Source organism: Embiotoca jacksoni, unplaced genomic scaffold (assembly GCF_022577435.1).
Source record: "Embiotoca jacksoni isolate LCO1_2020_lvr unplaced genomic scaffold, fEmbJac1.0.p SCAF_32, whole genome shotgun sequence".
In the NCBI taxonomy this organism is placed as follows: domain Eukaryota; kingdom Metazoa; phylum Chordata; class Actinopteri; family Embiotocidae; genus Embiotoca; species Embiotoca jacksoni.
In genome coordinates, this window is record NW_027185384.1 from 4697664 (window position 1) to 4722120 (window position 24457).

Consider the following 24457-nt stretch of genomic DNA (forward strand, 5'->3'; position numbering starts at 1 on the left):
GTGTGTGTGTGTGTGTGTGTGAGGGAGAGTGAGAGTGAGAGTGAGAGGGATAGAGAGAGTAAAGGAGGGAGGATGGATGGAGGGAGGAGGGGTTTAATCCTGCCTGGATTATGGTATAAACTGGTGTTGGAGAAGAGGAAGAGATACTCTGGAGAGAGTGGAAGTCCTACTATCCATCTATCCTTACTCTCCACACGGTAGCTCTCTCTCTCTGTGGTGCGTGGTTTCGGCTTCCTGTGGACGTGAGGTCGGCAGAAGGGACTGTGGAAAAATCAGGAAAATCAGCAGGAGTTATTTTTTGGGAATATGTGTTGTCTTTTCTGGGAATACCATACTGCCTGAAAACTGAGCTCTTGTGAAGACAGAAGTTTACCAGGACGTCCCAAGTCCTTCTCTTTTTTTTTCTGGCATCCCACAGATCCAAAAGAGGAGGCATGGAAGAGAGAAGTGGATGATGGGAGGAATAGAAATCAGATTAAAAGCCTTGGAGAGGGAGGTGTAGGAATATGGCGAGACTCTGCTCTGACCCCAGGTGCCCAGAAGTGACCTTTGACTCCAGAGACAAAAGCTTTCTAGGCTCTTCCGTTTGCCGGGGCAATCAGCTGAGCTGACATCAAATCATCAATCAGACATTTTTCACTCAGTGTTGGTTATATTTGAACTTTCTTCCCAGACCCACGTGCCACTTTAAAGCAACATGACGTAGTGAGTAATGCCTCTTCCTGCTTCCTTAAAGTAGCATCCTGAAATTCTGTACTGGCATTGTTTCAATCTTGGGTCTCACCAGGAAAGAACCTTTGACGTATTTCCTCTTTAAGACGGCAACTTCTCAGCGTAGGCCAAATTCAGTTTTACGTTCATCTGTGACTGTTTGGAAGTACATGCTTTATCTGTTGTCAGATGATGCACTGCTGCTGCCTTGATTTTTTTTTTTGCTGTTCCTGAGCAGGAACTGAACCGTCACAAATTCTCTAAATGTTACTATGAATCCTTGCATGTTTTAGCTGGCTCAGTGACAAAACCAGTTTAATTTGTAAATTTAGATTTGAACAATATGAGATTGTGTTTCAGAAAACTGTGGATTGGACTTCCACATTTTATTACAGTTACTCTACCTGGCATGTAAAAGCAAATTGTTCTTCTTCTTGCCTGTGAGCTTTTGAGCAAGTTTTGTATCTACTGTTCGTTTTACCCTCTCTAAACAAAATGATGCCCAAAATGAATGCAGGTAAAGGATTCATATTTTCATCATTACAAAAGAGCACGTACTTGGTGTTTATGTGAAAGGGTAGTTGGTAGTGATGAACCCACCTTGCATTTGCCTTCAGTTTTTTGGAGCTTCATTGCATCTTCGTGCTGCGTTGACTCAGTTATTTTCCCAGCTGTAAAAAAAAAAACCACCTATATGCTACCTGTCCACAGACCAATGGCAAAGTTGGCAACTTGCTGGTGAGCACATTGATGCATCTAACTGCTGAAAATGCAGATCTTTCATTTTTGTGTTGGTGGAGACCAATAACATTGGTCAGGTGACCAAAAAAAAGACTCCAAATGAATGCTAATGTTATTGTTTATTTGCTGGATAAGTACATTGCTATCTAACAACTTTGTAAGGTGATAGTTTTGTCAGTGTATACAGCTTGTTTTCACTGCCTTAGAGCCAGAAAAAAAAATTCCTTCTGGTATTTACTACAAACAATGTTTAAGTTCATAGCTACATTTTCTAAGCAGATGATGAAGTCATTTACTTCTGAATGGTTAAAAATGTGCAGAAAGTATTTCATTACCAAACACATCACAGCGAGCTGCAACTCATTTGTGTTTCCGGACTGAAAACTGTTTCAACTTATAGGAATCTCATTTGGTTACACACAAAACTAACAAAATCTTCATAGCACAGACATGTTTAAATGACATTGTATACAAATAATTACATAACTGATAAAAGTGTTCCTGTATCATTCCCAGAAACCAGCTCAGCTATGGCCTTTAAGCGCTGTTGCACTTGCCTGGTTCTGAGAAGGGAGGAAGTTAAAAAGAGGGTTTGCAGGGTAAGAAGTGCCATGAAGAATCTTGAGCTCTTTTTTTTTCCCCTAATAGTGATATAGATGTCAGCAAGGTTTCTTCTGGCCTTTGATTTTTGATGCAGTGCGTACCATTCTTTCAGGACCTTTCCTGCCTCGTGCTGAGGTGTTCCCTCACCACACAGTCAATCATCTGTACAGCTTCCCTCTCTGTGGGTTTGCTCTGTGACCTGAGCACTTCTAATTCTAACTTTTCACTGTTCTAATTTCATCGTTTCCTTTCGGAGTCAGTACACGACAGTCGCTGGACTGATGCAGACTGCAGCAGCTGCAGGGATGAACCGCTGGAGTCCGGGAAACGCCGGGAATGCCACTAAATTGGACAGAAGTGGGCCATACAGAGGGAGGCTGATGATGCTGATGTGGATTATCCTCTTCAGCTCGCTGTGCCTGATGGTCGACGGCCAGATGAAGATCCCACCCGAAACGTGAGTACGGTTACACTAGAAAACCCTGACAATTACTTTTTACCACAGAGAGTGAACAATCAGGACCTAAACCCACTATCAAACTACTATAAAAACTTTTTTTGAATTTGTTGTATCCATATGAGGCTGATACATTATTGCAGAAACACATCTATTCCACTTTCCCCACTTAACTTATTTACTCCATAGAACTGTTTTGAATTTGCAAATAAATAAACATAAATTTGCACAACATTCATTTGAAGGATCATAACATGACACTTACAAAAAAATTGCAAAAATACTCCTTCATTTATTTGCACTTGCATTTTAATCATTACAATGCGCTTTATTTATCTGGTGAAATAAATGAAACAATATTATTTTATTTACCTGTTTAGTATGACTATCCTCACTCACAATGCGACACAATGGGCCACCATTCATTGCTGTAAGTCAACACATAATAGATGTTTCACACGTATTGCTTTATTACAGTTACACTACACTTTTATCAGGTCATTTCTGTGTGCACACCCTGGCAAGTCTACATGCAGTATTATCCTTCTTAAAGCCATACGTCAGATGGATGACTCAATAGTGTTCTTTCTAATTTGGCTGATTGCTCCACACAGATACATATGGGCCATCTGGGCACCTGTGGGGTACAGCCAAGTGCCAAATCCTACAACCTCCTGACAGCCACAGCTAAATACGTTAACGACGTATCAATTTGGTGAATTTTTGTATCAATAGAAATACAATAACATATGCTGATATTAATCAAAAAACTGTAAAATAAGAAAAGTAAATACGGTGTATGGTATTATTAAGCTTTTTCTGAGCTCCACCAATTTTTAATTTTGATAACTTTTCACGCCGAGGTGAGCCAAAATGTGACTCTGACACAGACTATGGCGTGATACCTGACTGGATATATTCTTACTTTTGTACTTTTTTCAATGGGACTGATCTTTTTTTGTTTATTTAAATAATGAAAATGGCTAACATATATTATATATATATTCTTCTTCACATGACTGTGTACTGTGAATACTAGCATGACTGTCATGTTTAGATGTCAGGTGATCCCATGTGCTGTCATTGCTGTCATTCGGTACTCACTGTCTGTACATCAGGGCATGTGATTGACTTTTACATTTCTTCTTTGACATTTCCCAAAATACAAAGATGGCTTTCACACAAGGGACAATAACTCATGAAGCCTAATGTTGTTGCGTTTTCACATTAGTGTTCACTTTGTGAGATAAGTGAACAGTTTATCTCGGATGGATATTTCTTTCGGGAATAAAACGCTGCGTTTGTTTATTCTCCAAAAGCCCCGACAAAGCTCTTTTGCCTGAACAGTTTTTCAAACATCCTGCTGACTAAAAAACACTAACAGATCGATACAGTACTGTCAGTCCACAGTAGCCTATTAACACTGTATGTGTGTGTGTGTGTGTGTGTGGGGGGGGGGTATGTGTGTTAAAGTGGGAAGGGATGACAAACACAGACAAACAGCATTTTGTTAGTGCGCTATACATACTGTGATAGTTCAATCATAAAGCAATATTTCCTCATGCAGTTTCAGGCTATGTGAGTGTAAGTTATTGCACTTAAACAGCTCAGGGAGTATACTGTATGTGCTGTCAATCAGCAGGCTGGTGGATTAAAGCTGCAGGGAAAGCAGAGTTCAGCAGGCCAGCACAGCTCACTGAGCCCAAAATGCTTCGCAATGCCTGGGGAAGATTTGGCAGCAGGGGCCCCTCTGGCCCTGGAAGTTTACAGTGCCTGGACCGGAACGTTTCAGGGCAAGAAGGTCAAATCTTTAGCCTCAGAGGCCTCAGCTGCCAAGAGGAAAAGGAGATAATCCACAGCAATGACACATGTTTAGAGCAACAACTCATACAAAGGAGGAGATGAGCGTGCAAACATTTCCTCTCTCCTCTGGAGATACTTCACTCCACAGGAGAAAAGTTGAGTTTTCCTCTCAGTTCAAAATGATTTGTAATTAGTTCTATATCAGAGAATTAACAAAATAAAACACTTATTTCTGGTCAGTGGAGCAGTTGATGCTTTTAGGCCTTTGTAGGGTATAACACAATGTTTCATGAGGTTTTGTATTTTTGTCCAATTTTAAACAAGCGTTTGCGTGCTTAAGTATCTGTCTTAATCTGGCCTTGTTTGACCTGTACAATGGGACTTTAACCCACATGCAGTGCGAATATAGATACGGGTTGGAGTTCCATTATAACTGCATGTAGCTACAGTGGTGTGAAAAAGTGTTTGCCCCCTTCTTGATTTCCATTTTTTTTTGCATGTCTGTCACACTTAAATGTTTCAGATCATCAAAAACATTTAGATAATGGCGGGTGTGATAAACCACAGTTAAGTTAGGTGTGATAAACCACAGTTAAGTTATGTTTTAACAGGAGGGGGCAAACACTTTTTCACACAGGGCCATGTGGGTTTGGATTTCTTTTCTCCCTTAATAATAAAAACCTTCATTTAAAAACTGCATTTTGTGTTTACTTGTGTTATCTTTGACTAATATTTAAATTTGTTTGATGATCTGAAACATTTAAGTGACAAACATGCAAAAAAATAAGAAATCGGGACGGGGGCAAACACTTTTTCACACCACTGTATCTCAACAAGTAATTCTTTAAAGAATTAATAAACAGTCATATTCATTTCTTGGTTTGATTGACGTCCGGATAAAGTTTTTTTTTAAACTGCTACAGTGATGAATCAAGAGTCTCTTGAACAAGAATATTTACAGTGCAGTTGTCTACGTTAGCACTTCTACACCGTCAGTCTTCCCAATCTTAGATTTTACAATGAACATATCAACAAGTAAACACATGATCAGCCACTTTTCAGCACTGAGTCTGGCAGGCTGGCAGGCTGGCAGCAGCCCTGCCTGCTTACTAGCAGCGAGCTGGCTGACTCCCCATAGGTTGAGCCATCTGTCACATCCTGTCTACTCACTAAACTCCATTACCTTACCCCAGCTGCATTCCCATGGGGGATTTGTAGTGTGCTATTGAGAACAGAATAACCCCTTGTCCTGGCGGACAGTCAGCTTTTACCGTCACCTTCGCAGTAATCTGTTTTAAATTGTCATTGGTGAACGCAGGGTAACTGCTTAACATGATTGGCTGGGTACATTCATGGTCACCTTCACCTTGTTTTGATGAATTAGCAAACATTTTAGTATCAAAAAACACTGTCACGTGTGAAATGTATAAAGGCGAAACAGCCATTCTTAACACTCTATAATGTCCCAGTTAATTTGTCCAATACGTTTATAAATGTTTTATTAGTGTTAAATAGTTTAAATGTTTAATGTGTAATGTTAAATAGTTTACCAATGCTTACATATCACATATTAGCCATTAGTAAGGCCATATAGGTAGATATTAGAGACTTACTCTTTATAAAGGGAGGCTATCTTTTGATTTAGTGCTCTGTTTTCATACAGCGTTGACACCTTTGAGCTTCTCTCACTGATCTTGTTTTCTCTGTGTCCAGTGTGCAGCAGTGGGCCGTGTCCTTCGGCAAAGAGATAGCTGCTCTGTCAGCCAGATACTCTGGAGCGAAACTCCTGCAGAAGGTAAGACACACCACACATTCAAACATCAACATACTTACACGCAGATGTTGTCGGACACACACATCAATACACATGCCAAAAGCAGCTGGATGCCCACATATACTTCTACACTAATTCTATGGAATCTTTTCAATTATTGGGTTTTGAGATGCATCATATTGTGTTTCAGTAATTTGACATGTCAGATGGACAAATTAATGGTGTTGAGAGGGAGCTGATGATGGTTGTGGTGGGATTAATACACATGAATGGATCAATAACATGCATGTCCACACAGAAAAGCATACATGTGCAAAGGAGGTCAATTGAGGTTGTCTCAGTCTATGTCCTCCAGCTATCTTAAGTTTCAAAATAAAGTTGGAATAAATGAAGCCTACTGAATACTGGGATTTTCTGATCATTTCTACAGAAAATAATTTACATTTTGGCTGCTGCCAGTTGACAAAGACATTCCAGCAAATAAAACATAAATGCACAGAGTGCTTGACAAAGACAGTATGATATAGGACATATGACCTCACCAAGTCAAACTGAAATGGGAGGAATTGGAATTCATCCCTTTACCCCCCTCCCGCTCGCTACCTCAGCCAATCAGAAAACGCCTGACTGGCACACATTTGCTGTACAACATCTGCACATGGCCCAGAGACCCATCTCATGACACACTTAAATCAAATACATTTCAGATATGTCTTTGAGTAATTAGGATGTGCGATCTTCCTTGCATGCCACCCTGTAGAATCCCTAGCAGGCCCATTCACCATCTGCCACACACACACACATACATAAACAGATAAAGCACACAACATTTTGTTGTTTTATAATTGGTAGAACCAACTTTACAAAGTGCAACCACACAGGATTTAAAATCCTGACGCCCACAAACATTAGGAGCAAAGGTGCTGGTACTGTAATACATATTTTTGTTGTCATAGGAGTAGCAGTTGAACAGTGTTAGTCATAGCACTATGTTTAATCTTTGCAACAAAAAGCCATTAATCACCCACCTCAGTCTAATCAATGGCTGTCTTGTTATCAGTGGAACATTTAGTGACTCTGTCTTCTCGCCTGATTAAACTGCAGTTTATTGAGTGTCTGAGTTTGTGTTTGAAGATCATTAAAAATGTTGGAGCTTCACTTTTTGCTGCAAAGGGAGCATTATTATTTTCCCCCGGAGGCTGCAAGACAACTCTTCATCATCCTTTCTCTCATTTTATATGTTTGTCTCTTCAATGTGCCTTGTTTATTCTGAAAGCCAGGAAAGAGACAAATGAAAAAACATCATCTGTGAAAGTGAAAAAGTAATATGGCTCAGATATTTTGAATGACTGCTTTTTATATATTTTTTTTTTTCCCCCTTCAGGTATAATTTTTTTCTGAACCAACTACCAAAGTGTACAACTGCCTTCCCCCCCCATCTTTTCTTTTTTCCATGAAAAAGCCTATTTTATCAAAAGGTTTTGACAACATATACAGATAGGACATATGACATCATGGAAACAGAAAATCAGTCTATTACCAACACAAACATAAAGGAAAATTTTCATCACAACTCGTGGTTTTATATGTAAATGTCTCACACTACAGGTTTAAAATAGGTGTTTTACATTAAATCATTTCTGTTGTTAAAGTTGTGTTACTAAAAAAAGTGTTTGTTTTGTAGAAATACACGGATATCGACGGTGTGGTGAAGTTAGAGGAGGTGAACGGGGAGGAGCTGGTGAAAAAGTTTGCTGAGGAAATGGAGGAGATGCTCGGGAGGAAGATGAAATCTGTGAAGGTAATCATGATAAATTTTCTCAAAGCAAACACACATTTAATGGAAATCAAGCTGTCATGAGCTCTGAAGCAATCATCAAATTAAAACTAATTGTAACACTTCAGTAATCTGTGAATGTTGGACTAAACAGTATCTCTCACACTATATTTTATTCCAGAGGTTAGCAGAATCAGCAGAGGACGCGGATCTTTACCACGAGTTCAACGAAACACTAGCGGTATGTGACAATATGCTTTACTATAAATAAATTAATCTCCGTGCACAGACTCACCTTATACATGTACCCAGTATATGCATGCTTTAACTTGAAGAAAACTTCACAGACAGTGAGAGTATGCAACCGTTGATTTACAATTAAATCACACTCTTCTCTATTGTAACTCTATGGTAACTCTTTTTTGGTGACATTTGGTGCTGTTTACAGTAATGTACTCACAGTGCAACACGTCACATCAAGGCAAAACTAGATGAACGCCAAGTTTAATGGTTTTCACAGATTAATATAGCTGCATACCCTATAGATACATTTTTAAACATGTTTGCTATGTTTAATCCCCATCTGTTATTGTTCTGTCTAGTTTGACTATTTTAACTCCTTGCTGATAAACACGGTGGATGAGGATGGGAATCCATTGCCGCTCGGTGGAGAATTCCCCTTGGTGGAAAATGAACATTTCAGTAAACTGCCGGTCAATACGCAGCAGAGTAACATACAAGTTCCTACAAATGTCTACAATAAAGGTAACACAAACAGAAAATCTGAGTTTACTTGTTTAATTCACCAGACTGCCAGGAGAATATCAGTGTTTTTCTCTTCCTTTTTTTTTTTTTTCTAGATCCTGATATCCTGAATGGAGCCTTCATGTCTGAGGCCTTGAACGACATTTTCATTGATAACTTCCAGAAGGATCCGACTCTCACCTGGCAGTACTTTGGCAGCTCTACGGGCTTCTTCAGGTTGTATCCAGGTACGTCGGATTCGTCGACATTGTAGCACGCTGTTTTAATCGTGGCATCTTGTTCTTTGCTCCCGTGATGACACAGTGTTAAGACAACATGAGCAGAGCTGTACATAAACATTCCGCTAACCAAGCCAAACAGTGTACTTACACAGCAACTGATGATGCAAGAACCTGTCTGTCAAATGTGATGACTCAGTCTCAGTGAGAATATGGCTGTTGATGAACTCTCTTGTGTGTGTGTGTGTGTGTGTGTGTGTGTGTGTGTGTGTGTGTGTGTGTGTGTGTGTGTGTGTGTGTGTGTGTGTGTGTGTGTGTGTGTGTGTGTGTGTGTGTGTGGAGTAATTAGCGAAGGATTTGTGACACGGCTTGTTTTACTCACTTGCTGCCTCATCCATCACGCCCTCATTTGACTGTCTGTCACCATCCATCCATGCATTCATTTGTTCATCCGTCCATCCATCCAATCAGCCAAGCAGCAGCATGTTATCTGAAATCTCTCTCTTGACGTTTTTCTTTTTTTTTTAGGCATCCAATGGATTCCAGATGAAAATGGTGTGGTCACCTTCGATTGCAGAAACAGAAACTGGTAAGGCTGTATTGCTGCAAACAGCTCTACTTCCTGAATGATGACTTTTGAATAGTTGTATCTCTGATTATTTTATAAATGCAAGACGGTGTTTTCAGGATCCCAAACTTATGACATTCTGCACTGATGGGTATCAGCAGAACAGTTTTTTTCAGCTTATCTCACCAATCTCCCCTGATCATTAATCGTTTGGCAAATTGATTCGTGTTGAATCAGCAGCAGAGATATTCAGGGAATGTCTTACTGAGTAGCTGTTCAGCCCCCTGAATCAGCGGCTTTGTCTGTGTCGTGCAGTATTCCTGTTCTTCTTTGCCTCCATGTGCAACTTTTGTCAGAGCTAACATGGCTCAGTGCAAAACATTTGATCAGTCTGCCTTTTTTGGGGTCAGTTTAGGTCAGTTTGGAGTATCAGTAAACCTGTGAAAATCAGTCTGTTGTTTAAGATTGTATTCTAATAAACTAAAAAAGACAGAGGCACATAACATTTGATGTGGCCAGAGGCCTGCAGGTCTGCATCAGCACTGTTGGAAACATAGAATCACTTATGGTTCTGTTATGACACCGAAACAACATGCACAAAAGCAGGACCTTCCCTGAGTGCAATGCAACCACCATTAATACACCTGTGCTTTTCCTGCACTAACACGTCACAAAATGTCCGGCTGAAAAAGGTCTATGGCAGGTAAAGCACAGGTGTCTCTAATAACATTAATGATGACTCTGTGGTGTTTAATGGTACGTTCATGAGAAGCTGGGAAGTTCAAACACCCGAGTGGGAAAACACATCTGTCAAACTGGGAATAACCTAATAGGAAGGCGAGAGATGTTTGAGAGCTACAACAAGTAGGTGAGACGTCACTTGACACTACAGCATTTATGGTGAAAAGAAGAATTGTATTTGCTCTGAAAATAAGTCAAAATAGTCAGACTTGGTTAGCCTAGCCTAGCCTACTGAGTTTGCAAGCTGTGCTACATGTTAAAAACAGCAGTACATCATAACGTATAGAAAATAGTGCTCAAATAATATTGACTTCCTGAGCTCCATTTTGTCTACTGTGTTAATATATAAGGACAATGATGAGGTTGTTTGTCAATTTTCATTATTCTGACACCACAAAATAAGCACATTTTCTGGTGACGGCCATGTTGCCTGTACATGAATGCTTTCAAATCGCAAGTGGAATTCCCAGCTGCCTGAATGAACAATAATTTTACCAGTAAGTTGTGACAGTGAGCAGCATGCATGTTATCAGGATTCTGATGCTATGCAGAATGGATTTGAGCCAATATTAATTTTCTCCTCATGTTCCCTTCTAATGTGACATGTCCTCTGCGTACAAGGTCAATGGAGAAGAATAAGAGCTGTTTGGAAACAGTAAATCCAGTTCGAGGATCTCTGTGTGGTTCTCAGACAGAATTACTATTTTCTGGGAAGACGTAAGTCAAGGATCCAGACAGTGGAGCTCTGGAAAGGTGCCGACTACAGCTGCTGTGGGGACTTTATGTTAATTAGCTTGGACAATCAGGGGATGATAATAAAAAGATGGAAGGACGCTTGAAAGAAACAAAAAAAAAAGGATCAATATTGAACTCTGTCTGCACTGCCTTGTCTGCTAGAACTGGTTAATAACTCTTTTCATATCTATTGATAAAATTACTTTTTAGTGCTTCCTATTCATGTTTCTCTCTGTCTTTTTAGGTATATCCAAGCAGCCACTTCTCCTAAAGATGTGGTCATCGTGGTGGACGTCAGTGGCAGTATGAAGGGCCTCAGACTGACAATAGCCAAACACACCATTAATACAATCCTGGACACACTGGGAGAAAATGACTTTGTTAACATCATAGCTGTAAGTATACGCACGTCTAAGACTGAGTGTATCTAAGTCCTGATGAGCGTGACATGGAGATTAACACCGTAACACACAGACACAGAGGTACACAGGTCAAGAGTTAGGGTTAAACACATGAAATACACACACACGTGAAAGCAGGCACTGATACGCTTTTTTTATTTTTTTTTTTTATTTTTTTTTTTAATAAATGAAGCATTCATTTTCAATAACATCAAAGCTTCCAAATTCATTTTTTTTCTTTTTTTTTTTTCTGGATTTTGGCTGTGTGTAACCTTGCATCTACAAATCTGTGTAATAAGCATGGTTTATCCTGGTATTACTGTGTGTGTAATCATACGCCTCATGCAAATCCTTTGCCCTTAAGCTGTTTTTACACAGAATTTAAAGCTACACTCCTCTCAGCAAGGTGGCCACGCAAGCAAAATGAAAATCAGTGCTCAACTTTTATCTTAAAATGAAATATTCTCAGGTGGAAAAGGGGTTTAAATCACACTTTTTTTTTTTTTTTTAAAGGAATAATGTAATGTGATTGACCTTGATTTAATTTGTCTTAAACTCTAAATGAAACATATTAGAGTTGATTAAATACATGAAATACAAAACATGATCATGAAGAATTTGTTGATGATATTTGTTTCACTGCAACTGTCAAATTGTTACATCAATAACAGATAATATTGAAAGATAGTTTCTATTAATAAGTGTAATTTAATGTTAATCATGTTGACTCTTTATCATGCTGATCATCATTGACTCTATTGGATCCAATGATTTGGTTTCTTTCTCCAGTACAGCGACTATGTTCGCTACGTGGAACCCTGCTTCAAGGGCACCCTTGTACAAGCTGATCTGGATAACAGAGAGGTAAAAACATAAAAAAGACGTGCGCGCACACACGCACGCGCACACACACACACACACACACACACACACACACACACACACACACACACACACACACACACACACACACACACACACACACACACACACACACACACACACACTGCCTCACAGCTAATTAATTCAATTAACCTCTGCTGCCCTATTAATCATAAGCTATCTCTCTAATCCCCCTAATGACAAAGATTATGCTGTCATCACATCACAGTTAAAACATCACACTGAATGTGTGTCATCAGGCTTTCAGCCTATTCTTTAAAGGATTTACCCAACTGAACACCGGTAACCATGTGCGTTGAAAGTAGACTGTCGTGCCCTGCCGACTTGTCTTCGAGTGTTTTGAAAATATTGATATTTTTTCCTGTCTTTCTCTGCATCCTCTCCTCCTGTCTTCTCCCTCTAATCGTCATTTCCTCCGTAAAGACATATTTTATTTCTCCTCTCAACATCTCATCCTCCTTTTGAATTCACTTGCACAACATCAATAATACCTCATCGTTTCATTGCTGCTTTCGTTTTTCCTCCTCATCTGTTCTCTTTTTTTTTTTTTTTTCATATCCTAGCACCTGCTCAGTCTTCTTAGTCTGTGTGTGTGTTTATTTGTTGGCTGTATGCCCTACTTTCACTCCCCTCCACATCACTGCAGATCAGGTGAGGTCGCTGGCCGCTGACAATTTTAAGTAGGTCACATGACCTGTCAACAAGGGATTTGATTGGTTGAATGCCTAGCTAGGCAGGCTGTAACAGAATGGGCTTACAGATGTTGGCTGACACACTTACGCATTAACTCAAGTAGGAACACACATTTACAGGAAGATAATCATCAGTTTTGTGGCTGTTATATAAAAGTTCCTACATTCCCAAACAGCTATTTTACCTTTACTGAAAATTAGTTTGTCCAAGCTTTAGAAGAGAACAATGATCATGCATTTTCTTTTAATCATTTGAGTTCAGTTTTGTCAGATATTTGGCAGGTTAATTATAAGCAGGGGTTTTAAGAAAAGGGAAACTGGGAGCTCAAACAGGCTTCAAGTTCGATGTGTTGTAGGTTCCCAGATTCCATTAGCTTCTGTCATGATTGAAATATCAAAGCAAAAGCACATAATCAGTTGTCATTTGTTGGTCATTTCATGATTTTTACAGAATACTTTTTGCATTCTAAAAATGAACAAAAATGCAGAGTAGGTTTCTTAGTTTGAATATTTTTGTTTGTTTTTAATTGTAGTTCATTGTTTTTTACCCATTAGCATGAACTTTTTCTCTGAAAAACCTCTGTAATGTCTGAATATCATTTTCAGAATACAGTATTTACAGAGCCCCATGAAGACTAGGTCTGTCTCCAGCCTGCTCGGTGGTGGAACTACCATGTGGCCATTCCTCATTATGTGTGTGTCTGTCTGTCTGCCTGTGTTGATTAATCGTGATTACTTCCTGGCGCTATAGTAACTTGGCCATAATAAGTCTGTGAGGCAGGAAGCCAGGGTTAATCCCTTTTCTACACACTCTCTCTTGTCTCTCTCTCTCCCTCCCCCTCTTCAATTCACCTGCATTTACTGAAAGAATAAGATTTAGAGCTTACTCACGGTGTCCAGGCGTTTATTTTTCATATGTCTCTCTCCAGCATTTCAAGCTTTTGGTGGAAGGGCTCCATGTCAAAGGAGAGGGCAAAGTGAAAAAGGCAATGAAGGAATCTTTCAAGATCCTCAATGAGGTTTGTCCTTCTTTCCAACAACCACCACGTCTTTACAATGTGGGGACATTTTTTTTTTTTTTTTATCCACAATAGACATCTCTATCAGTTGATTTTTTTTTTTTTTTTTTTTTATAAATATAAATGGTCAACACTGAATGAATTGCCTCTGCATATGTGTGTGTTTTTAGGCCGCTGCTCTGGGCCAGGGCAGCCTGTGTAACCAGGCAATCATGCTGATAACAGACGGAGCCATGGAGGACTTCCAGGATGTTTTTGAAGAGTTTAACTGGCCAGAACGACGGGTACGACACAGTCAGAAATGTAAACACAAAAATGCACAAATGCAAGCATTACTCACTGTAAACCGTACTTAACTGTCTCTTCAGGTTCGAGTGTTCACCTATCTAATTGGACGCGAGATGACGTTTGCTGAAAATGTCAAATGGATCGCCTGCAACAACAAGGGTAAAAACCAAATGGTTTTATTTTGGTTTCTTTAAAGGAAGCAAATGCTTGTTCGGCCATTGATGGAACCTTAATAATCCAGACTAAAAGGTTGAGTCATTTCAACAACAAATATGTGAAAAGTGCAGCAACAATGAGTCACTTGCAAAATCTTGAATAAAACAGTATTCCCCCCCCCCCATTGTTTTTCTTAGCAAGATGAGAGGTCTGTTGGCCCAGCGGAGTTCCCAGGTGGTGCTGTTTGAAAATGGGTATCAGGTGCTGCCCTCTTGTGAATTTCATGGGGTCATGTAGCAGCTCAGACCTTAGAATAATTACTTTATCCTGCACTAAGCACATGAAAACCATTCACTAAATAACTGATTATCAGCAAAGATAGACTATAAACATAACCCTGGACAAAAAAAATAATCCTATCTGTGTGTGTAATGGGTAACAGGTGCACTCCCTTCTGTTGTGTGCTGGCAGTTGCTCCTGCCAGCAACAAAATATCTGTTTGACATATTTTGTTGCCGTTTTTTGCAGGCAACTCCTGCAAAGTACAATTTCAGTTTTAGTTGAATAAGATGGTATAGTTAGTCATATTTGCACCAGCAGTCTTGAGAGATATTACAAACAGAAAAAGGTTGCACATATTCGCATTCATAACTGGCAGTGCTTCAGTAGCCCGTTGTCAGTGAGCAGCTTCCCTGCAGGTATCTCATTGACGTCACTGTCTTCCACTTGTAGAAATGCCATAAACCTTCAATAAAGGCAAGCTTGAAAGAAAGAGACACATTTGCATCGATTCAAGATTCAAGCTGTTTTTTTTTTCGTTAAAAACAGTCGTGTTTTTGGAATAAGAGGTGCTCTGATGTCTGATAAATGAGTTTATTGCTCTTAATGTAATACCCAAAGGCTGAAAACTGAAAGTTAAAAATAAAATGGTGAATAGTTTATTCCCCAAAATGTTTGCTTCCTAAATTTTCAATCTGAGTGATTTCTGATATTCGCTATGTCTGTGTGCATGTATTTGTGTGTCCTGCAGGTTACTACACACACGTCTCCACACTGGCCGACGTCCAGGAAAACGTTATGGAGTACCTCCATGTTCTCAGTCGGCCAATGGTCATTAACCACGATCATGACATCATCTGGACCGAGGCCTACATGGACAGTGTGGTCAGTCTGCTTTACTCCTTATTAGTGTCCTTGCTGGGCAACACACCATTTTTTTTAATTTTTTTTTATTATCTTGCATTAGTATCATCTGGAATGCTTAATCAATGTGTATTTGTATTACACATATTGACCCATAGGGCTGATTTTTCTGAAGGGCAACAGAGATAAACATCCTAATGCGGTTTCCTTGTATTTCTACACTGCATAATCTTTGTGCCTCTCTTCGATGGTGCTGAGACATTCAAAAACCGTTCCATCCAAATTTTTCTTAAAAACCCTAAAGCTTCAAGCGACATCCTTACAAGCACACATATGTGTTTGCAGCCATGTGGTGACCAACAATTAACGCACTAGTAAGGGTTAAAGAAATAGCAACCACTACTTAGCAGCCACTTAGCCCTGGCTGACTCACTGCATAAAGCACCTTAATCAATAACCTGAATTAACCTTCACCATGCCAGACAAAAACAATCACCATGGTAACCACCTTAGCAATAATGACACACTACCAAAGTACATGAACACAAAAAAGCATTTGGAAAAAGGTGGATAGTGCTAGTTACCCAGAAAATCCAATACATATACTCAATGAAAGAGTATTATATTCTACATATTTCCTTTTTAGTGTATCCTCTCTTTCAAGTTACAACTACATCTCTGCCTGTCATTTCTCCATCCGTTATATCAGTTTCCATCTGTACCATGTGTGGCATATCATTTCATGCTTATTGTTTTTCCTTCCCTTCATCTCCACCCTCAGCTCTCAACTACACAAGAGGTAATCACATTTGGAGCTTTAGCTTTACCCTGATAAACTTCTTTTCCAAGTAACATTAGCCATGTACAATACAGTGTGTAGTCTCCTCAAGTCTTGCTTTATCTTGTGTTTCCAGTCAAAATATATTTTAACAGGTCTTCTGTAGTTTCTTGTTAGTTCAGATCCTCTAGATAGATTCTAAGCCTAGTATAGTCAACTTTGATTGAAATCTGATGTTTAACATGCTGCTTTGAAATTGCTATATTATCACATTTATTTCAGACTTTTGAAACTTTTCTTCACTACTTTACTCATTAATGAACTCAATGTAAAGAAGGATATTTCTTAAAAAAAAAAAAAAAAAAAAAAAAAAAAAAAACTTCTTATCATTTCTTACTTTTTATATTTTGTAAGATGTATCATTCTTTGGTTTACATTTACGCATTGAAACATTATTTACGCCCCTGCCTCTAATATACGCTTTTGTTGGTTCACTTCCTTTTTCACCACATGTTACTGTTTTTCATAATCAGTAAGACACATTTCTTGGAACCTTCCATCCTTTTCCCAAAACTGTAAGCACAAAACCCAACTTTTAAACTACATAAACAAAACATCTGACTCTTCTGGCAAAACCGAACTGTCGCCTGAAAACAGTTTCATCTGTGCTCAAAACCAAACTATGTTGTCAGATCATGCTCCAAGCCCGTCAAAATTAAAACACTACTGAGCAGTCATTACGCACTGCATCAAAAAAATTGAAAACACAAAGTTCAGGACATGCAGTACCAGAAACCATTTTTGTATACAATACAGTGAATGCATTTTGAATTTCGCGAAAAAAGAAAACATTTTATAACTCAGTGCTTTCAGCGTGGCTGTACAGTAAAAAATATAGTTGTGGAAAAGACAATCTCTGGCTTATGATGGACACAGAGATTCTGCTGATGTTAGGTTGCACTCTTTGTCCTGATTCCCTCATTGTCTTTCCGTGAACAAGAACATGGTCTGTTACAGAAGTTAGGATTTCATCAGAAATGTCTTTTTTTTTTTTTTTATCTTGCTCTTCCTCGCCCCCCTCCTCTTCCTCCACGTGCCCAACCTCTTATACTCACTCTTCCTGTCTCTCCAATAGCTTCTGCATATTGATATGAACCCTCAACCGTCAACAACCTGTGCACAGTTGGCTGATATTGGTTTCATCACATCATTTGCAACAAGTGTCATCAATTTATAGTCGTTGTGTTTAAGCAATGACACTTGTGCTTTAATTGTGTTTAACTTTTGCTACGTGTGGCAACCATTATGCATCACAAGTGCATCACAGTGCAACATGTGTTTTAATGAGAGAGAACGTGTTTAGAGTTTTGCAAAAACAGCCAATGAGGTCTGCAAATTGTGTCTAACTCTGTGAAACTTGTTCATGGTTTTGCCAAATAAGTGAGTGTTTTGATAAATGGGTTCAGGCTACTGAGTATTTGGTTCAGAGAATGGGGTTTAGTGTTTTGGCGATTCAGAAAAACTGTAACACCTGCTTTGTTCATTTACAGTTTTATTTGTTTGCCCATAAGATAATTTATTTCACTATTTAACAGCAGAGAAAGAAATGACAATGTATTTTGTGTGTGTGTGTGTCACAGCTGTTCAACACTCAGGCGCAAAGCCTGCTCCTGATGACCTCTGTAGCCATGCCTGTTTTCAGCAAGAAGAAAGAGACTGTACGTACTCATTTCTATCACCATTCATCCCATCAGCCAACAGATATCACCAGAAATGTTGTATTTATGTCCGTATTTTTAAAATATTAGATTGTAAGTATATGGGACTAATTAATCCAATGCTCTAAACTCGTAAAAGATAGAGAGTGTATTGAATCCTCTTTTGAGTTAGTCACCTTAACCACTGTCATAGTGTCACTGTCCACTTTATTCTACACTGTGGTGAACGAACTACTCAGATTCTCCCTTCAGTACACATACAGCAATGCAAAAATACTTAATTACAAGTAAATGTCCTGCATAAAAAAATCCTACAGAAGTAACAATTCAGAAGTATTAGCAGCAACACCTAATTAAAGTATTAATGTATAAGTTCTGGTTTGGTCGGTCTGACTTATATTTTATTATATCTTACATCATTAGATCATTAACAAGTTATAGACATCTAAAATGTAACTCTTACTACCTATGGCTCTTTGTAAAATGACAAAAGCCAAAAAGACTGGAAACCACTGGTTTAATCCTTTGCAATGTGTTGAATTTCAACAGCTTGTTAAAATATACATAGTGTTAAATCTTCATCCTAAAACTAAATCTGTCAAATAAATGTAGTAGAGTGGAAACACAAACGTAAAGTTTAAGTGTCTCAAAAATGTTAAGTACAGTACTTGAGTAAATGGACGTACCTGCTTTGATCACTAATTCTTTGTTTTTGACTTTATAAACCTTCCTATAGTTATCTCATGGGATTCTGCTGGGAGTGGTAGGGACTGATGTGGCCTTGAAAGAACTGATGAGATTAGCTCCGAGATACAAGGTAAGCTGTCTTTGACACAGTGTACCATGCGCTGCTCTTCCTCATTACTCTACTAGTGTAATGTTAACTCTTCACATGCTAGAGCTCAGCATTATACTTCCATGTGTGTGACTGCATCCTCAAGCCTGTCTGTATTTCCAGCTGGGTGCCCATGGTTATGCCTACCTCATCACCAATAACGGGTACATCCTGTCTCATCCTGACCTACGACCTCTGGTACAGACAAATGTAATTCGCCTCAGAGATGAATGCAGTAAACCAAACATAAAAGAAATTAAGACATGGTTCTGTTGGTTGTTTTTTTTTGTATGTTTGTGTTTATGTTTGTGTGTGACAGTATAAAGAGGGGAAGAAACTGAAGCCTAAACCCAACTACAACAGTGTTGATCTGTCAGAGGTGGAATGGGAAGACACGGAGGAAAAAGTAACGCGCACACACATATTTGTTGTCCTTTTCATTTCTTTGTTTTCTTCTCGCTGTGTGTCAGTGTGACTGAATGTGTTTGGATCCGACATGGTGAAACTCTTGAATCACTGACTATGTGATGTCTGTGTTTTAGCTGAGGACAGCCATGGTTAAAGGAGAAACTGGATCTATGTCTTTAGATGTGAGAGCTTCAGTGGATAAAGGAGTGAGTACTTTAATTGTTTTGGATCTCTTTGTGAAAGAGATGTTTTTAAGTCTGTGCAACAGGAGATATCGTAAATATTAAATCTGTGAATTATTCTGTCTTTTCTTATATTATAACTTCTGTTTCACAAGTTTTACTCATATTTCCTTCATTTTCAGTACCAGATGGATCTCTATCTCTGTGTTTATTAAACTGTGTCCGTCTCTGTCTCCCACAGAGAAGAGTGATTTTCTTGAAGAATGATTATTTCTACACTATCATCAATGAGACACCGTTCAGGTTTGTGTGATTGCTTATGTTTTAAAACTTTTATATTCACCATATTCAACAAAGCAACTCATCTACCTATGTGAAATAATCAATCACAAAAGCCTAGCAGTAGATATATAAACATTAACTGTTCAATCATATAGGTACATATTTATTTACCTTTGATCATGAGCATGGTTGATTCTGAAAGTAACAATGAGTTTCTTGTTACATTTTATGTTTCCTTTTTAAAACTTTTCCACATCATGTAATAGGAAGTAAAACCTTGTTCTCGTCTCTGTGTTGACAGTCTAGGTATAGTGCTGACTCGGGGATATGGAGAATATATCTTCATAGGAAATGTCTCTGTTGAGGAGGGTGAGTTTTCCTCCTCTGTCTCAGTTTATCTGTATTTGAAGCTGCCTTCTTCACTCTTCTTCGCTCATGTCTTCTTTCATTTATTTCTTCAGGTCTTCACGACTTACTGGCTCCTGATCTGACCATAGCCAGCGAGTGGTGAGTTTAACTTACAGGATGCAGATGCTGCAGTGTAACAGGATGTAGGTTCCCAGAACAATTTTTGCTTGATCTATTTGTTGATCTACGTTTGCGTGTGTGCTTGTAGGACCTACTGTGAGACTGACATAGACCCAGCACATCGCAAGCTTAGCCAGCTGGAAGCTGTGATCCTGTACCTGACCGGCAAAGAACCAAATCTGGAGTGTGAGTAAAGACTTCATTTTTCAGCATATTTATCAAGTGAGTTTGGATTTCATAAAGGAATTCTACATGTTTGCATCTAAACTGGAAATCAAAGAACAACCTAACATGCCATTTAAACGTTGCCTCTTTTTTTTTTTTTTACCTTTAATTTCTGTCTTTTTTTTGTTTCTTTTTTTCTTACTCATCAGTCATTTATGACCATTATAATTAGATTCATGTTTTCCCTCTTGTTTCTGCTGTCAACAGGTGATGTGCAGTTGATTCAACAGACTCTGTTTGATGCTGTGGTTACGGCTCCTATGGAAGCCTACTGGACCGCTGTTATGCTCAATGCATCTAGGTGAATATCAACATGCATGCACACCCACATAAATGTTCTTTTAATTCAATAATAGAGCTATTTCCTACTTGATCAGTAATTTTATTTTTCCTAATATATTGCTTGTCCCCGTCTATCTGCTCCACCTCTGTCTCTCCTGCTCCCTCTCAGTATGGATGACGGAGTAGAAACAGCTTTCCTGGGGACCCGCTCAGGCTTGTTGAGATTCCAGAGATATGCTGGTATTGAGAAAAGAGTTGCCAAGTGAGGAAAAAAACTACTTTTTCCTTTAAAATAAATAAAAAACATTAAAATGTAATGTCACCAAATTATTACATCCTAAATCCACCACAAACTGAGGTTAAAAAAAATGTGTGGAGACAGTTTATTTCAGTGTGATGGCAAATAAAGAACCCAATTAAAGATTTTACACCCTCGTGCGGTCAAATAAAGGTCAACCAGACCTAATGCCACACGGTGACGGGTCTTCAAGTCAGATGTTTGTTTGAGAAACAGTTTTCTCCAAAGAACACCAGTTACGGGGCAATTATTTCAGGCAACTGATTAAAGATTACGGAAGCATCTCCCATCTTTAATTTAGGGTGAGTCTGCATTTAGACATCTGGCTCTTGAGATGTAACAGCTGAAACCATGCTGACTGTTTATAATTTCAAACAAAGTACTATTACTATCATCATTTTACTCAGTAATGTTTGTAAACTATGAGTATAGTAGATATAAGCCCTCAGTCAATTCGAAACTGAACTGAAATTAACTATATGTTGATCACTCTATAACAGAATGTACATTCTCTAAAATTCATCTTTTATTTTCCACTTTATCTCATAGCTTTTTACTTGCTGTTTTTTTTTTGTTGTTTTGTTTTGTTTTTTTTGCCTCCAGTTATTCACACAATAATATGCTTGTCATGTTTCCACTTTCACTCCATCTTTTTTCATTTTTTTTATCAAACCTGCAGGTTGTCTTTTTGCGTTTGTCATACCTCATATCGTCCTCTTCTTCCTGTGGTTAAGTAGCGAGTCGTTCTATGAGCTTATTTTTGTCTCTCCCCAGGTCTTTCCTGACCTCCACAGACAAGGAGAATATGTTCACGTTGGACCATTTCCCAGTGTGGTACCGCAGAGCAGCTGAGTACCCTGCTGGAAAGTTTCTATACTACTTGCCCAAACAGGACACGAGAGGTAGATGACGTATCTTTACTTAGCATACTCGCACACAACACTATTTGTGCTTTTTTTTTTTTTTTTATTAACAGTTTTTGTAGCCATGTTTAGGAAGTTAAGCCAAGAATCTCTCAGTGAGGTAGACACAGAAAAGCTGCTGGAAATAGAGAAATGTCACAGTGTATACTATTTATGTAGTTTACATCAACAGGGTCAAGACCCAGGTTTGGAAAACGTGTGGCAAAATGCCCAGAAGATGTCAGTTCTAACCTGATAGATATACGAAGGTTTATTCTTCACCAAAGTTTATTCATTATTCAGGGAATTTTGCTGTTGAAGAAGCTGACGATTCATTAAGCATTAATCAGCGCCCAGAGTGAGAAAGTTAACGGCTACTGACATCATGTTTATCATCACATCATACTAACTCCATCTTTATTTGTAGATGAGAAATCAAAGTCAGAATTTGAACCTGGTCCTTCTCTGCCTCTGGATTCAATTTTCTCATTTAGCTCTACTGGAATGAAATGTATTTTTTAAGGGGTTTTAAAAAAACAAAACATGTTTACTACAAAGCGCTATGGACAGCAACAGAAGACAGGAATGTGAATTCAATCTTCACTATAAGGCAGAGTTACATGTCTTATGTTAAAAAAAAACAGTCTATTTAATGCACCCTTAGCTTGTGAGAAATGCATGCAGAAAAAGCATGCACATGTTGTTGAATTTAAGCTTTTGTGATACAAAATGTGTGTGTTGAGTATCAAATTGTTATTGTTCACATAAAAAGTAGCTCTCTCAAATGTTATTTTTTTCAAAGTAGCTGGCAGAGGAAAACAAAAAGTTGCGACCCCTAATTTAATGAATATGTGGTTGATCACAATTCTTTTTTCTTTTTTTTTAATGAATAAACACAGAGTTTGTGTATTTATCTACCATTTAATGTACCTTGAAATATATGATATGTAATTTGTAGAATCCCATATGTACAGAAGGACTTTAAGGGTAGTTGTTATTTACCCCAAGGTCAAAATTTAAAATTATGTAGCTGCTATATGCATCTACAGATTATTTTAAATCTTGTCATTATATATCAACAGTTTGTAGAGTTTGAAGCTCTTTTTCTAAATTGTAAAATATGTTTTATAGTGTATTTATATGGATACACTGTTGAAATACAAACCAGCCCTCTGTAAGGGTTATGGTGAATATAGTGTGTTGTTTCCAGATATATTCAGGGACTATGAGGCTGACTATAGTGCCCCCTCGAGTGCGGAAGAGGTGGAGCACCTAGCGGAGGAGGGAGGGCGAAAGGCGGAGAAGGAGGAGAAGGAGGAGAAGGAGGAGAAGGAGGAGGAGGAGGGTAGAGGAAGACTCTTAATGATACTTGGCATGCCTCCTCTTTTTAATCTATCCTGTATTTCCTCACCCTTGAGTTCAAGATGTCAATTGCAGTGGCTGCTGTCTTCCACTTGTTTCTTGCTTTGTCTTTCCTCTTTTTTCATCACACATTCTATCTCTCTCTTTCTCTCTCTTTCTCTCTCTGCATGGGCATGCAAGTCAAGTATGGGAACCTCCTCTCCTCTCCTAGGGAGTTAGTAAACTTTCTTGTTCATTCTGAGCCATTTTAGTTTCACAGTTTGCCGCCATTATTGTTTTCACCATGTCGTTATGTTACTACATCGATAGCACAGAAGTGCATGACTGTCTCTCAGGCAAAGACTAGCTTTGCCTCAGAGGAATGAATAACAGGAATATAAACACAGGGCACATAGAAAAACATAATACACACACGCACAGTCCTTCTGTTATGAATGTATTATTCGATTAGCTTTTGTAATCTGTGTTACATAATGCTTAAAATGTTAATCTGGCTGGACTCGATGGCTCGCTGACAGTTGGCATCTGCTGGCACGAAGGCTGCAAATAGACGTGCATGAAATGCATTTAATATTACCTCCCCAGTCCAAGTCAGTCTGTCACCCACATATTTTCAACCACATTTTGGCATTTCTGAACTAAGATTTCAGTTGTCACCATCACTGGGAGTGTTCGTAGACGTATAAAGAATTGTTAAATGTGAGAGAAAATTAATAATTCTGAGAACATTTTCCAAATTTTTCACGCTGCAAGCATGTGCAGCACTCATGCATGTGTATGTTTTGAACAAATGCATGCACACATACAGTATATTCATGTATTCATACTGCAGACTCTTACTACTTATGTGTGTGTGTGTGTGTGTGTGTGTGTGTGTGTGTGTGTGTGTGTGTGTGTGTGTGTGTGTGTGTGTGTGTGTGTGTGTGTGTGTGGTGCTTTACCAACAGAAAGGATAGTGATTTCTGCCACTGCTGCCACTGTGACGGTGGGCAAGAAAACTGCCATCGCTGGAGGTAGGGTGACAATTACGTTTCAACACACTTCCTCAGCTCTGTCTTTCACATGCGCGCGCACACACACACACACACACACACACACACACACACGCACACTGTACACCACTGCTGGATTTCTTTTCCCCTCTTCGTTTTAATTTCATATA

General features: G+C 38.8%; 1 protein-coding gene across 4 annotated transcripts in view; it reads left to right on the plus strand.

Moving 5' to 3' along the window:
• The first annotated feature begins 136 nt into the window (after nt 1-136).
• Nucleotides 137-24457, plus strand: part of cacna2d4a (calcium channel, voltage-dependent, alpha 2/delta subunit 4a) — an 87232-nt gene continuing 62911 nt past the window's right edge. For 2 of the 4 annotated variants that reach the window (XR_011179026.1, XM_069164736.1), the window contains exons 1-28: nt 137-705; nt 2312-2512; nt 6029-6110; nt 7774-7890; nt 8048-8107; nt 8469-8631; nt 8727-8858; nt 9378-9438; nt 11138-11288; nt 12084-12158; nt 13819-13908; nt 14079-14192; nt 14277-14355; nt 15383-15516; nt 17914-17991; nt 18728-18808; nt 18950-19024; nt 19146-19232; nt 19369-19440; nt 19658-19719; nt 20000-20067; nt 20160-20205; nt 20315-20412; nt 20659-20752; nt 20903-20995; nt 21806-21933; nt 23144-23509; nt 24243-24308. Coding sequence is in view for 3 of the 4 variants with exons in the window: in XM_069164736.1 (XP_069020837.1) it covers nt 698-705; nt 2312-2512; nt 6029-6110; nt 7774-7890; nt 8048-8107; nt 8469-8631; nt 8727-8858; nt 9378-9438; nt 11138-11288; nt 12084-12158; nt 13819-13908; nt 14079-14192; nt 14277-14355; nt 15383-15516; nt 17914-17991; nt 18728-18808; nt 18950-19024; nt 19146-19232; nt 19369-19440; nt 19658-19719; nt 20000-20067; nt 20160-20205; nt 20315-20412; nt 20659-20752; nt 20903-20995; nt 21806-21933; nt 23144-23509; nt 24243-24308 (2881 nt within the window). In the remaining variant the exon portion in view is untranslated. The remainder of the gene's footprint in view (nt 706-2311; nt 2513-6028; nt 6111-7773; nt 7891-8047; nt 8108-8468; nt 8632-8726; nt 8859-9377; nt 9439-11137; nt 11289-12083; nt 12159-13818; nt 13909-14078; nt 14193-14276; nt 14356-15382; nt 15517-17913; nt 17992-18727; nt 18809-18949; nt 19025-19145; nt 19233-19368; nt 19441-19657; nt 19720-19999; nt 20068-20159; nt 20206-20314; nt 20413-20658; nt 20753-20902; nt 20996-21805; nt 21934-23143; nt 23510-24242; nt 24309-24457) is intronic. The other 2 variants (XM_069164737.1, XM_069164738.1) reach the window with 2 other exon arrangements.